This window comes from Mustelus asterias, chromosome 23 (assembly GCF_964213995.1).
Source record: "Mustelus asterias chromosome 23, sMusAst1.hap1.1, whole genome shotgun sequence".
In the NCBI taxonomy this organism is placed as follows: Eukaryota; Metazoa; Chordata; class Chondrichthyes; order Carcharhiniformes; family Triakidae; genus Mustelus; species Mustelus asterias.
This window is the reverse complement of record NC_135823.1, coordinates 11,983,244-11,998,798: the sequence shown is the minus strand read 5'-3', so window position 1 is coordinate 11,998,798 and position 15,555 is coordinate 11,983,244. Positions and strand designations below refer to the sequence as shown.

Genomic DNA, 15,555 nt, shown 5'->3' with positions numbered 1-15,555 from the left:
GTCCGGCTGATTGATGGCCCGTCCAGACCAATGGGCGGAGAGGGGGCGGGAATGAAGGGCCGAGCATGAGTGGCTAGTACTCCAACCAATCGGCGTGAATGAGAGGCGGGGTTCAGAATAGAGCATGCGCATTCCGTGCCACAACGACGAGAAAAGTTTCTTTCTGGGATATGGAAAGTGTAAATGGAAAAAAGCCGAATCGGAGGGACCGATGATCCGGCGGGTGGGTGGAGAGGCTTCGTGAACGTATTGAGTAAACTGCCAGCGACGTAATAAACCTTTCCGGTCTCCCGGTTTCACCGCGCGCGGGCGCGGATTTCTCCCAGTTTCAGAGCCTCCTTTTAACGGCTGCCATGTCACCAGCGGCCAATAAGCAGCAGGAGGCATGCGCAGTGGCCATCTTTGTGAGGGGCATGGTACGCGTGGTAAGCGTGTGCAGGCGTTATATTTGTTGGGGCAATGTTTTCAATGTCTCATTTTTGACCCTTTGCCATAACAAAACTTTCTAAGTATTTCACACGAATACAACGAAGTAACTTTTGACACTGAATTTCAAAAGGAGACATCAGGGCAGGTGACCAAAATCTTGATGAAACAGGCAGGTTTTAAGGAAAATCTTAAAGGTGGAGAGGTTTGAAGAGGAAATTCCGGAGCTTGTGACCCAGGCAAATGAAAGAACGGTTACCAACGGTGGAGGGATCAAAATCAGGAATGTTTATTGGGACCAATGTTTTCAATCTTTTCAATGACAGAATGGGAACAGCTGGTCCATCAAACTGCTTCACGCTCGTGAGTCACAATGTCTGATTGATGAGGCAGAACAACCCTGAATGTCCATGTTAGTAACTATATCTGCATTTCTATTGTGCCATTGACATCATAACACTTCACAAATCATTTCATACAAATGTGAGAAAGTAACATTTGACACTGAGCCTCATAAGGAAATCAAAACCTAGGCCAAGGAGTGAGGTTTTAAGGAAAATCGTAAAAGAGGACAATGAGCTGGAGAGGTTCAAGGAATCATAGAATCCCTACAGTGCAGAAGGAGGCCATTCAGCCAATCAAGTCTGCACCGAACACAATCCCACCCAGACCCTATTCCTGTAACCCCTCATATTTATCCTTGCTTCTCCCCCTGATGCTAGGGTTAATTTAGCATAGCCAATCAACCTAACCCACACATCTTTGGACTGTGAGAGGAAACCAGAGCACTTGGAGGAAACCCACGTAGAGACGGGGAGACTGTGCAAACTCCACACAGATAGTGACCCGAGGCTGGAATTGAACCCACGTCCCTGGCGCTGTGAGGCAGCAGTGCTAACCACTGTGTCACCGTGCTACCCCACATTCCAATTACGTGAAGGTAACGAAAGACTGGGTAGAGTTTCAGCAGCAAATGAGCGGAGACTGGGGTGGAGTTGAGCAATGTTACGAGGTGGAAATCGGCAGTCTTGGTGATGATGTTGATATGTGGATAGAAGCACATCTTGGAATCAAATATGATAAGTTTTAAACAGTCTGGTTCAGTGTTAGAGGGATTGCGTCACTGTCTTGGGAGTGCAGTTTGTAGCTGTGACAAAGGCTTCAGTCTGCCCAGTATTTAAATAGAGGAATTTTCTGCTGACGCCCTACTGAATAGAAGACAGGTCATAGAAGACTGAGGGTAGCAGTGGAAGGGTGCGTTTCTGAATGGAGGGCTGTGACAAGTGGCGTTCCTCAGGGATCAGTGCTGGGATCTTTGCTGTTCGTAATATATATAAATGATTTGGAAGAAAATGTAACGTTTGATTAGTAAGTTTGCGGATGAACAAAGGTTGGTGGATTTGCGGAAAGCGATGAGGACCATCAGAGGATAAAGCAGAATATAGATCAGTTGGAGGCTTGGGCGGACAGATGGCAAATGGAGTTTAATCCGGACAAATGTGAGGTAATGCATTTTGGAAGGTTTAATACAGATAGGAAATATACAGTAAATGGCAGAACCCTTAAGAGTATTGATAGGCCGAGGGATCTGGTGTACAGGTACACAGGTCACTGAAAGTGGCAATGCAGGTGGAGAAGGTAGTCAAGAAGGCATACGGCATGCTTGCCTTCATCAGCCAGGGCATTGAGTTTAAAAATTGGCAAGTCATGTTGCAGCTTAGTTAGGCCACACTTGGAATATAGTGTTCAATTCTGGTTGCCACACTACCAGAAGGATGTGGAGGCTTTGGAGAGGGTACAGAAAAGATTTACCAGGACGTTGCCCGACATGGAGGGCATTAGCTATGAGGAGAGGTTCGAGAAACTTGGTTTGTTCTCACTGGTAGACGGATGTTGAGGGGGCGACCTGATAGAGGTCTACAAGATTATGAGGGGCATGGACAGAGTGGATAGTCAGAAGCTTTTTCCCAGAGTGGAAGAGTCAATTACTAGGGGGCATAGTTTTAAGGTGTGAGGGGCAAGGTTTAAAGGAGATGTACGAGGCAAGTGTTTTGCACAGAGGGTGGTGGGTGCCTGGAACGCGCTGCCGGGGGAGGTAGTGGAAGCAGATATAATAGTGAGTTTTAAGGGTCATCTGGACAAATACATGAATAGGATGGGAATAGAAGGATATGGTCCCCGGAAGGGTTTTAGTTCAGTCGGGCAGCATGGTCGGTGCAGGCTTGGAGGGCTGAAGGGCCTGTTCCTGTGCTGTATTTTCATTGTTCTTTGTTCTTTGAATGTCAGACAAGTCGAGATGGTGTGTGCCTTGGAGGTGATGATGTTCACATAAACCTTCTAGGTGGTGAAGATTGAGGGTTCAGGAGGTTCTGTTAAATTTCTGGTTGCGTTGTAGATATATGCAATCTGTCTCCTTCATATCTGCCACGAGCTCTCTCTCTCTCTCTCTGTCTCTCACATTCTCTCTGCTCTCATAGATGCCAAATTTTTGGGTAGGTTCAGGCTGGGTCACTTCTCTGAGGGACATTCATGAACCAGTTCAGTGTTTATGACAATCCAGCAGTTGCATTCTCATATTTTCCTCATGCTGGCCTGACAAATTAGCAGATTCATTCAGTTCAATTTCCCAACTTGCCTTTGTGTTTTCTCTCATTTTTTTTTCTGGATTGCAGTCTGGAAACTGAAGCCAAAAATCACCAGGATCCAACAGAACTGCCCAGTTCATGGTAACCTGAATATCATTGGATTTTGAATATGGAAGAAAAAAGCACCGTTCGCAGTGGGGAGAAACCGTACACGTGTTCTGTGTGTGGACGAAGATTCAGCCAATCATCAGACTTGTCAGAACATAAATGCAGTCACAATGGGAAGAAGCTGTTGGAGCCTGGGGATTGTGGGAAGGGATCCAACTCTCCATCTGAGCTTGAAACTAATCTGTACAGTCAGAGTGGCGAGAGACGGTTCACCTGCTCCGAGTGCGGGAAGGAATTTGGTCGGTTGCCTAACCTGTTGAAGCATAGCTACATTCACACTGGAGAGAGACCATTCACCTGTTCCACATGTGGGAAAGGATTCACTCAGTCGTCCAACTTACGGTCACACCAGCGAATTCACACTGATGAGAAACCTTTTAAATGCCCAGATTGTGAAAAGTGTTTTAAACGTCCTGGGAACCTGATTTCCCATCAACTGATTCACACTGAGGAGAGACCTTTCTGCTGCCCACACTGTGGGAAGGGTTTTAAGAGTTCTGGGAAACTGATGACCCATCAACTAATTCACAGAGATGAGCGACCTTTCAACTGCCCGCACTGTGAGAAGTGCTTTAAAAGTTCAAGGGAACTGAAGTTCCATCAACGTGTCCACACTGATGAGAGACCTTTTAAATGTCCCAACTGTGGAAAGTGCTTTAAAACCTCTGGGGATCTGATGTCCCATCAAAATGTTCACTCGAACGAAAGACCTTTCAAATGCCCAGATTGTGGGAGGTGTTTCAAACGTTCCAGTGAACTGAGGTCCCATCAACAACTTCACACTGACAACAGACCTTTGAAATGCTCAGACTGTGGGAAGTGCTGTAAAAGTCCCAGTGAGCTCATATCCCATCAACGTGTTCGCACTGACAAGAGACCTTTCAGGTGCTCTCATTGTGCGACTGGGTTCAAGCATGCAACCAATCCTACTAAGCATCAGCGCAGTCACACCGGAGAGAAACCGTTCACCCACATCAGATGTGGGAAGAGCTTCACTCAGTCAACCAAATTACTGACACACCAGCGAGTTCACACTGATGAGAGACCTTTTAAATGCCCAGATTGTGAAAAGTGTTTTAAATCTTCCAGTGCCCTGATGGCCCATCAATGTGCTCATACTGACGAGAGACCTTTCATTTGCTCAGACTGTGGGAGGTGCTATAAATATTGGCAAGAGCTGAAGTCCCACCAATGTGTTCACACTGTGGAAGGATTAGATTGATGAGAACATAGGCTGCAGCAAAACTAGCAGAAAAGGTTAAAGCCGCAGCCAGGCTGAAATATTCAAGCTTACTGCAGGAGCACAAAGAGAGTAACTGAGATTTCTTTGTAAAATGTAGCAAAGTCGCAAAATATTTTAATGTAAAATTTAACGCTAGTCATGAATGAATTCTATGTAGCATGTAATATGAGATATTTCTATACAATTTGGCAGTTTCGAAGCTGGTAACTGGGATGAAGAGTGATTTAAAAGAGAGAGGTGATTACAAAACACAAGTGAATGGAATTTAGTGGCGACCTTGGGTATTACTAAGGGCCAACAGGGGGGAATAATTGTGGAAGGATTAGATTTATAAGAACATAGGCTCCAGCAAAACTAGCAAAAAGGATTAAAGCCACAGCCAGGCTAAAATATTAAAGCTTACTGCAGGAAGACAAATTGTGAATAACACCCCCCACCGCCTTGCCGTGACCGCACCCCCCCCCCCCCCCCCCCCCCCGCACCCCCACCCCTCCAGATAGAACCAGACAGCTAGATACCAGGTGGTGGGTAACAGAGGTAGTGACAACAATGGAGATCCATGGCACTGTTTATCATGACTCCACCATGTTTTGGAAGAATGCATAAAGTCTTTGTCCACCTAGAAAATCCAAAGACATGGTGGAAGAGGTTGCAGTAATTAATAAATTTACATGTCTGAAGATGCTTATAATGATTTCATATCACACAGAAGTAGAACCAATCAATCAAAGGGGGGAAACAGTACAAAATAACATCACCAGGCAACTGAAACAGCAGCATTGTGCAAGATTGCCTAATCAGGAAAACAGGATCACAGATCCTGTCACAGAGTCGCACGGTGACACAGTGGTTAGCACTACTGCCTCACAGCTCCATTGACCTTGGTTCAATTCCTGGCTTGGGCGGAGTTTGCACGTTCTCCCCGTGTCTGCATGGGTTTCCTCGGATGCTCCAGTTTCCTCCCACAGTCCAAAGATGTGCGGGTCAGGTGCTTTGGCCATGCTAAATTGCCCCTTAGTATCCCAGGTTGCGTAGGTTAGAGGGATCAGCAGGGTAAATATGTGGGGTTATGGGGATAAGGCCTAGGTGGGATTGTTTTTGGTGCAGACTCGATGGACTGAATAACCTCCTTCTGCACTGTAGGGTTTCTATGATTCTATGATCCCATCATCATCAATCACACATATAGTTATGTAATGACAAAAGCTGAATTATCAGATATTGGCCCAGTCAGAAGATTGAATGTGCAGATTGTAACATGAAATAGTATAAGAATGCTGTTCGAATCCACCTGAGCACTGTCACTCAGAAGAATAGCCCTGAGTTGGTTCTCTGAGTGCTTTCCTGTATATATAGTACAAGCTTGAATAAACTCCTTCTTGAAACTCCACACGGTATCAAATACTCCACTTGTTTGATCCCTCCAACGACACTGATGAGAACCAGTCAGGAGCTCTCAAGTGGGGCTAGGTTCAAGAAATCATCAGACCTGACTAAAAATCAGCGAAAGGAGAGACCTTTTAAATGCCTAAAATGTGGGAAGTGCTTTACATATTCTGGCAATCTGATATCCTATCAAATTGTTCACAGTGATGAGAGACCGTTCAGGTGCTCTCACTATGATGCTGGTTTCAAACATTCAAACTACTTCACAAAACATCAGCAAGTTCCCACTAGGGAGAGACCATTCACCTGCTCTAAATGTGGGAAGGGATTCACTCAATCATGAAACTTACTGACACACATGTGAGTTCACACTGAGGAGAGGCCTTTTAAATGCCCAGACTGTGGGAAGTGATTTAAGGTTCCAGGAACCAGATACCCCACCAACATGCTCATATTGAGGAGAGACCTTTTAAATGCCCAGTCTGTGGAAAATGTTTCAGGAGTTCTGGGGAACTGATTCACCCAGATGAGAAATCTTTCAACTGCCCAGACTGTGAGAAGTTCTTTAAAAGTTCAAGGGAACACATTTTCCATCAACTTGTGCACACTGATGAGAACTTTTAAATGTCTCAACTTTGGAAAGTGCTTTAAAACCTCTGGGGATCTGATATCCCATCAAAGTGTTCACTCAGCTGAGAAACCATTTAAATGCCCAGACCGTGAGAATTGTTTTAAACATTCCAGTGAGCTGATGTCCCATCAACGTGTTCACATTGACGAGAGATCTTTTATATGTTCAGACTGTGGGAAGTGCTTTAAGAGTTCCAGGAACCTGATGATCCACCAATGTGTTCACACTGATGAGAGACCATGCTCTCGCTGTGGGACAAGTTTCAGTCAATCATCCACTCTCATTCAACATCAGCGAATTCACACTAGCTAGAGACCGCTCACCTGCTCTGAGTCTGGCAAGAGATTCACTCAGTTATTGGACTTGAAAACACACCAAAGTGTTCACAATGACAAGAGACATCTTAACTGTCCAGAGTGTGCAAAGTGGTTTTGTGAGTTCCAAGGAACTGATTTACCATCAATAATGTTGGCAAGAAGTGAAGATAAAATGATGATTAAAGAATTGGATAAAATAACATTTTCCTTGGAACAGGATAAATACAAGTGCCCAGCATGATTGTGCCTTCAGCCCCTTACTATACTCCTTATACACCTCTGACTGTGTGGCCAAATTCCCTACAAACTTGATTTTCAAGTTTGCTGATGGCATCACGGTAGTGGGCCGGATCTCAAACAATGATGAGATGGAGTACAGGAAAGAGAGAATCTGGTGAATTGGTGCGACCACAATAATCTCTCCCTCAATGTCAGTAAAACAAAGGAGATAGTCAGCGACTTCAGGAAGCATAGTGACGGACATGCCCCTGTCTACATCAATAGGGATGAAGTGGAAATGTTTGAGAGCTTCAGGTTTCCAGGGTCCAGATCAACAAAAACCTGTCTTGGTCCCTCCATGCCAACATTATAGTTAAGAAAATCCACCAACACCTCTAATTTCTCAGGAGGCTAAGGAAATTCGACATGTCAGCTATGACTCTCACCAGCCATGACTCTCACCAGCCTTTACAGATGCACCATAGGAAGCTTCCTTTCCGGATGTATCACAGCTTGGTATGGTTCCGGCTCCGATCAAGACTGCAAACTACAAAGGGTTGTGAATGTAGCCCAGTCCATCACGCAAAGCAGCCCCCCATCCACTGACTCCAGCTACACATCCCCCTGCCTCGGAAAAGCAGCCAGCATAATCAAGGAGCCCACGCACTCTGGACATACTCTCTTTCACCTTCTTCTGTCGGATAAAAGAGAAAAGTTTGAGAACATGCACCAATCAACTCAAGAACAGCTTCTTCCCTGCAGCCATCAGACTTTTGAATGAACTTACTTCGCATTAAGTTGATCTTTCTCTATACCATAGCTATGACAGTTACACTACATTCTGCACCTTCTCCTTTCCTTCCCCATGAACGATATGCTTTATCTGTATAGCGTGCAAGAAACAATACTTTTCACTGTACACTAATACATGTGACAATAATAAATCAAATCAAATCCAGTGAGTTCATATCTAACAAAGAACAATACAGCACAGGAACAGGCCCTTCGGCCCTCCAAGCCCGCGCCGCTCCCCGGTCCAGGATTGAATCCTGAATCCAGGATCCCCGCCCAATTTTCCAGCCTATCTACATCCTAATATCCTATCCACCGAGCTGTCCCTCACAGCTACGATGCTTTGTTCATCACAACCTATTAACTCACCCCCACCCCCCCATTCCAGACCATGTGATCTCCAGGGAGAGGCGAAAACCCAGAGTGAAAACCCCAGGGCCAATATGGGGAAAAAAAAATCTGGGAAATTCCTCTCCGACCCCCTGTGGCAATCGAAACGAGTCCAAGAGATCTCACTGGCCCTGATCAGAAAATGCTTCCCAACCCTATTCATTTCCACTTCTGCTTTACGAACACCATCTGAATTCCCTGCCCCTGAGACAGGTTCCCAACTATCCGCAGTCTCGCTCTGAACTGGCACCAGCAAGATGATCATAGAATGAAGCCTTGAAACGAGAAACAAAGAACAATTAGCCCGCGCCGCTCCCTGGTCCAAACTAGACTACTCTTTTGTATCCCTCCATTCCCACTCCGTTCATATAGCTGTCTAGATAAGTCTTAAACGTTCCCAGTGTGTCCGCCTCCACCACCTTGCCCGGCAACACATTCCAGGCCCCCACGACCCTCTGTGTAAAATATGTCCTTCTGATATCTGTGTTAAACCTCCCCCCCTTCACCTTGAACCTATGACCCCTCGTGAACGTCACCGCCGACCCGGGGAAAAGCTTCCCACCGTTCACCCTATCTATGCCTTTCATAATTTTATACACCTCTATTAAGTCTCCCCTCATCGTCCGTCTTTCCAAGGAGAACAACCCCAGTTTCCCCAATCTCTCCTCATAACCAAGCCCCTCCATACCAGGCAACATCCTGGTAAACCTCCTCTGTACTCTCTCCAAAGCCTCCACGTCCTTCTGGTAGTGTGGCGACCAGAACTGGACGCAGTATTCCAAATGCGGCCGAACCAACGTTCTATACATCTGCAACATCAGACCCCAACTTTTATACTCTATGCCCCGTCCTATAAAGGCAAGCATGCCATATGCCTTCTTCACCACCTTCTCCACCTGTGATGTCACCTTTAAAGATCTGTGGACTTGCACACCCAGGTCCCTCTGCGTCTCTACACCCTTTATGGTTCTTCCATTTATCGTGTAGCTCCTCCCTACATTATTCCCACCAAAATGCATCACTTCGCATTGATCAGGATTGAACTCCATCTGCCATTTCTTTGCCCAAATTTCCAGCCTATCTATATCCTTCTGTAGCCTCTGACAATGTTCCTCACTATCTGCAAGTCCTGCCAGTTTTGTGTCGTCCGCAAACTTACTGATCACCCCAGTTACTCCTTCTTCCAGATCATTTATATAAATCACAAACAGCAGAGGTCCCAATACAGAGCCCTGCGGAACACCACTAGTCACAGGCCTCCAGCCGGAAAAAGACCCTTCCACTACCACCCTCTGTCTTCTATGACCAAGCCAGTTCTCCACCCATCTAGCCACCTCCCCCTTTATCCCATGAGATCCAACCTTTTTCACTAGCCTACCATGAGGGACTTTGTCAAACAAAGTCCCTCATAAAGTCCATAACTTTATGGACTTTTCTGTTGTTAATACAGCCAGGATAGAGATATGGGTGGAGGACCCCGTATTCTTTGGTTGTGATATCAATTCATTTAACAGTGTTATATATTGTTTTTTGATGTTTCAATCACAATGGAATCAGGAAACAGCCCAGCATTGGTTACAGTGCAGAATGTCCTCCATCCTCAGCAGAGAAACTGCTGGCGCAGGCGCAATGGCGAATTGTGAGTTGGACATGCACATTGCGGTCTCTTATTGGAGGATGCGCAATGTGGGTGCTGTTGTTGTTAGGAGAACGTGACTAGGCTCCGGAATTGGAGAGAAATTGTGGATTTTTGGAGGTAATGGAGGCGGCGGAGTGGGTAGGGAGGCTTCATAAACATTCACTGGAGATTCTAAGAACATCCCAGTCCCGGGATTACATCAAACCCCGGCAGTAATCGCGGGGCCGCCTTTGCGCCGCCAGACCCCCGTTACCGTCTGCTATGTTTATAGTGGCAATCGGCAGCAGGACGCATGCGCGCTCAGCGTGCTCCAGGCAGCCGGAGAGAAAATTATGAATTTCTGTCTTAGACTTTCACTGATCGCTTTTGGAAGCTCCTTTTACAGGGGATTAGAAGAGAACCATTTACATACATAAAACTCAAACCAACAGAAATCTCTTTCTCTCTTAGTTTATACTCTGGACTGACAGAGATGATTTTCTTACAGAAAGAAGATCAAGATTTAAAGGTAGAAATCTCAATCATCGGATCAAAGCCACACAATCTCTCGATCCATCAGAACCTGAATGTAAGTAGAGCAGCATGGTGGCACAGTGGTTAGCACTGCTGCTTCATAGTACCAGAAACCCTGGTTCGATTCTGGCCTTGAGTGATTGTGTGGAGTTTACACATTCTCCCTGTGTCTGCGTGGGTTTCCTCCGGGTGCTCCAGATTCCTTCCATAGTCCAAAGATGCGTGGGTTAGGTTGATTGGCCAGACAAAATCGTCCCTTAGTCCAAAGTGTGTAGTTTTAGGGGGATTAGCAGGGTAAATATGTGGGAATAGGGCCTGAGTAAAATGCTTTGTTGGTGCAGACTTGATGGGCCGAATAGCCTCCTGTTGCAATGTTTGGATTCTATGATTCTAAGTGTGTCTGCGGATAAAAATTCAAACATTTGTGTGACTGGAAATCAGGAAGATCAATATCATGGAGGGATTTGGAAAGAAAGATGGCAAATTTGAGTTACTGCTCCACTGTAGGACAGGGTGATGGGTGAGTGAATGGGACTCAGTGAAGAGGATATTGGCAGCAGAGATGACAATAATATGGAGAGATGTTGGATTGGGGTTAGGTGACTGGACATAGGGCCGTTAGGCTATAGTGTGACCACCTTTCTGAATGAGCTATCCACTTTTCCCACAGTCCCGTGAATGCGTCACCGGGATTCCAGCCGCCACTCAATCTTTGAAATCTGAAACTCATGTTTCAGCAGCTGGCAGCACTTGATGCACGCATGATCATCTGGGACATGGATAATGTCTGACTTTGCACATCTTATGGGACACATGTCCCACTAGACTGAGTTGCTCTGCCATGCCTTAACTTTACTTGTCTTGTCTCAACTATTCTATTTTCAATTAATTATATTATCTTACTATGTAGGCCTCAACTTTCCCTTATTCCAGATGCTAATTTTTCACACACTATTCCTTACACTGAGCACTTGCCAGTCTCTCAACTTACTAGTTTCCTGTGATGTCCTAATTATTTTCTTTTGCCCACTGCAGCCTCAGCGCAGCTGAAAAACTCACCAAATAACCAGTCTCTTCCCCTGCTGCAGGGCAACACCACTTTCTGAAGGGAGAAAAAATTATGGAAATCAAAAGAGCACCTCTTTCTCCTATGTATTGAATCCCCACTTTGATTCAAATTCCCAAATATATTCACTGCAACTGTGTCTCACTCAGGATGAGGTCTCTCTCACTGCTTGTGAACCACTTAATGATGTAGAAACCTGCCTGGTAGCTGAGGTAAAATATAACTCTAAAATATAAATTTTATATAAAGAAAATATAAAGGAATTTGTGGAATGTCTAAGAGATGGTTTTTTTGGGACAGCTTGTGGCAGAGCCGACTAGGGAACAGGCAGTTCTGGATTTGGTGGTAGGTAATGAGGCAGACTTGATTGGGGAACTTAAGGTGAAGGAACCCTTAGGAAGCAGTAACCACAATATGATAGAATTTACCCTGCAGTTTGAGAGGGAGAAGCTGGAATCAGATGTAACGGTATTACAATTAAATAAAGGTAACTACAAAGACATGAGGAAGGAGCTGGCTAGAGTTGATTGGAAAGGGAGCCCAAGAGGGAAGAGAGTGAAACAGCAATGGCAGGAGTTTTTGGGGGTTATTTGGAAGGCACAATAGAAAGAAACATGCTAGGGAGAGGACAAGGCATCTGTGGCTGATGAGGGAAGTTAAGGACAGCAAAAGAAAAAGCATATAAAGTGGCGAGGATTAGTGTGAAGCCGGAGGATTGGGAAGCCTTTAAAAGTGAGCACAGGACAATTAAAAAAGCAATAACGGGGGAGAAGATGAAATATGAGTGTAAGCTAGCTAGTAAAATAAAAGAAGATAGGGAGAGTTTTTTAAAATATATAAAAGGTAAGAGAGAAGCAAAAATAGCCATTGGCCCACTGGAAAATGAGGCTGGAGAAGTAATAATAGGAAACAAAAAAAGGCAGAAGAACTGAATAGTTACTTTGCATCAGTCTTCACGGTGGAAGACACCAGTGGGATGTCAGAGCTCCAGGAGTATCAGGGGGCACAGGTGAGTGTAGTGGCCATCACTAAGAAGAAGGTTCTGGGGAGACTGAAAGGGCTGAAGATGGATAAATCACTTGGACCGGATGGACTACACGCCAGAGTTCTAAAAGAGATAGCTGAGGGAATTGTGCAGGCATTGGTGGTGATCTTTCAGGAATCACTGGAGGCAGGGAGGGTCCCAGAGGACTGGAAAGTAGCTAATGTAACTCCGCTGTTTAATAAGGGACGGAGGCAGCAGACGGGAAATTGTAGGCCAATTAGCCTGACTTTGGTCATTGGCAAGATTTTAGAGTCCATTATTAAAGATGAGATCGTGGAGTACTTGGAAGTGCATGATAAAATAGTACTGAGTCAGCACAGTTTTGTCAAGGGGAGGTCATGTCTGACAAATCTGTTGGAGTTCTTTGGGGAAGTAACAAGGGAGTTAGGTAAAGTAGAACCAGTGGACATGATTTATTTAGATTTGACAAGGTGCCGCATAGGGAGACTGTTCAAAACATTAAGAGCCCATGGTGTTAAGAATAAGATCCTGGCTTGGATAGAGGATTGGCTGACTTGCAGAAGGCAGAGAGTGGGTATAAAGGGGTCTTTTTCAGGATGGCAGCCGGTGACTAGAGGGTGCCTCAGAGGTCAGTGCTGAGACCACAACTTTTCACCATATACATTCACGATTTGGAAGAAGAAACAAGGCACTGTTGCTAAGTTTGCAAATGATACAAAGATACGTAGAGGGACAGGTAGTGTTGAGGAAGCACTTGGACAGGCTTGGAGAGTGGGCAAAGAAGTGGCAGATGGAATACAATGTAGAAACGTGTGAGGTTATGCACTTTGGAAGGAGGAATGGAGGCATAGACTATTTTCTAAATGGGGAAATGCTTAGGAACTCAGAAGCACAAAGGGACTTGGGAGTCCTTGTTCAAGATTCTCTGAAGATCAATGTACAAGTTCAGTCGGCAGTTAGGAAGGCAAATGCAATGTTAGCATTTGTGTTGAGAGGGCTAGAATACAAGGGCAGGGTTGTACTCCTGAGGATGTATAAGGCTCTGGTCAGACCCCATTTAGAGTATTGTGAGCACTTTTGGGCCCCGTATCTAAGGAAGGATGTGCTGGCCTTGGAAAGGGTCTAGAGGAGGTTCACAAGAATGATCCCTGGAATGAAGAGCTTGTTGTATGAGGAACGGTTGAGGACTCTGGGTCTGTACTCGTTTAGAAGGATGAGGGGGGATCTTATTGAAACATACAGGATACAGTGAGGCCTGGATAGAGTGGACGTGGAGAGGATGTTTCCACTAGTAGGAAAAACTAGAACCAGAGGGCACAACCTCAGAATAAAGGGGCAATCCTTTAAAACAGAGATGAGGAGGAATTTCTTCAGCCAGAGAGTAGTGAATCTGTGGAATTCTTTGCCACAGAAGGCTGTGGAGGCCAGGTCATTGAGTGTCTTTAAGACAGAGATAGATAGGTTCTTGATTAATAAGGGGACCAGGGATTATGGGGAAAAGGCAGGAGAATGGGGATGAGAAAAATATCAGCCATGATTGAATGGCGGAGCAGACTCGATAGGCTGAGTGGCCCAATTCTGCTCCTATGTCTTATGGTCTTATAATCCCAAATTTTTGAACAGTCTGGTTCTGCCTCAGGCTTTTGCCAGGGAGGAAGATGGGGTCTTCCCAATATTCAAATACTGGAAATGTCTTTTCATCCAGTACTGGATATCAGATAAGTCAGGATGGTTTGTGACTTGGAGGGAGGTGATGGTGTTGACATAAACCTGCTGCCCTGGTCCTTCTAGCTGCTGGAGGTTGTGAGTTTGGAAAATTCTATCAGAGATCTCCTCCTGTTGTAGATATATAAAATTCCTTACATTCCTCCCTGCATCCCGCACCTTCCTCCCTCTGCTTCCACTCTCTCTCTTCTTTCTCTCTCCTTCTGATTCTTGTGTAGGCGCAGACTGGTGGAATTAATGAACCAGTTGGATTTTTACAAGAATCCAGCAGCTTTCGTGGTCACTTTTTCCTCGTGCCAGCCTCACAAGTTACCAGATTCATTCAGTTCAATTTCACAAACTGCCTTTGTGTTTTTCTTGGTTCTCTCGCATTCACCTTTGTCTGTTTTAAACAATTTTTCCAGGTTGAGAAACTCAAACCCAGCATTTTGCCAGAATCTGACAGAGTTGCCCAATTTATTGTAAACTGACTATCATTAGATTTTGAACATGGAAGTTAAAAGCATTGTTCACAATGAACAGAAACCTTCCATATCCTCTGAGCGTGAACGAGGCTTGAGCCCATCACCTGAGCCCTTGAAACGCAAATGCAGTCACACTGAGGAGAAACCGTGGAAATGTGGGGACTGTGGGAAGGGATTCAATTATCCACCTGAACTGGAAACACATCGATGCATTCACACTGGGGAGAGGCCGTTCACATGTTCGGTGTGTAAAGAGGGATTTTCTAATTCTTCCACACTACGGAAGCACCAACACATTCACACCGGAGAGGCACCATTCATTTGCTCTGAGTGTGGGAAGGGATTCACTTGATCATCTCACCTACTCGCACACCAGCGAATTCACACTGGCGAAAGGCCATTCATTTGCTCTGAGTGTGGGAAGGGATTCACTCGATCATCTCACCTACTCGCACACCAGCGAATTCACACTGGCGAAAGGCCGTTCATTTGCTCTGAGTGTGGGAAGGGATTCACTCATTTATGTAACCTGCTGAGACACCAGCAAATTCATACTGGGAAAAGACCGTTCATCTGCTCAAAGTGTGGGAAGGGATTCACTCAGTTACACCAACTGCAGATACACCAGTGAGTTCACACAGGGGAGAGGCCGTTCACCTGTTCTGAGTGTAGGAAGGGCTTTGCTGATTCTTTCACCCTAAGGAAACACCAGCGTGTTCACACTGGGGAGAGATCATTCACCTGCTCCGAGTGTGGGAAGGGATTCACTCGGTCATGCCACCTGCTGAGACACCATCAAATTCACTAGTAACTGCAGGAGTTGGAGTTTGTTACTGAAGACATTCACGTCTGAACCATGGTTATGTCACACAGTGAATAATGTTAATCTGCTTCAATATACACATTCAATTTTATTACAGTTTGTAAGAAATGTTTATACGTCTGCCCAGTGACAGTCAACACTTTCATCACTATTTGCTCTGTG

The 15,555-nt window shown here is 45.3% G+C and overlaps 2 protein-coding genes across 3 annotated transcripts in view; both read left to right on the top strand.

Annotated features, from left to right (window-relative positions):
• Nucleotides 1–136: 136 nt before the first annotated feature.
• Nucleotides 137–7,801, top strand: LOC144510502 (uncharacterized). Of its 2 annotated transcripts, none has more exons than XM_078239978.1 (2): nucleotides 137–223; nucleotides 3,099–7,801. In XM_078239978.1, exon 2 carries the CDS (start codon nucleotides 3,181–3,183, stop codon nucleotides 4,399–4,401), a length of 1,221 nt encoding a protein of 406 aa, XP_078096104.1. In that variant the 5' UTR covers nucleotides 137–223; nucleotides 3,099–3,180; the 3' UTR covers nucleotides 4,402–7,801. The 2 variants fall into 2 exon arrangements, with proteins under 2 accessions (XP_078096104.1, XP_078096105.1); XM_078239979.1 differs by having other exon boundaries at nucleotides 151–269; nucleotides 3,099–4,903.
• A 2,021-nt stretch (nucleotides 7,802–9,822) lies between these two features.
• The window catches only part of LOC144510518 (uncharacterized), a 29,490-nt gene continuing 23,757 nt past the window's right edge, over nucleotides 9,823–15,555 (top strand). The window contains exons 1-2 of the mRNA XM_078240007.1: nucleotides 9,823–9,913; nucleotides 10,284–10,364. The gene's annotated coding sequence lies outside the window, so the exon portion shown is untranslated. The remainder of the gene's footprint in view (nucleotides 9,914–10,283; nucleotides 10,365–15,555) is intronic.

What these genes read in the sequence shown, in the direction of transcription:
- LOC144510502 (XM_078239978.1), top strand. Translation starts at nt 3,181, where the DNA reads ATGGAAGAAAAAAGCACCGTTCGCAGTGGGGAGAAACCGTACACGTGT.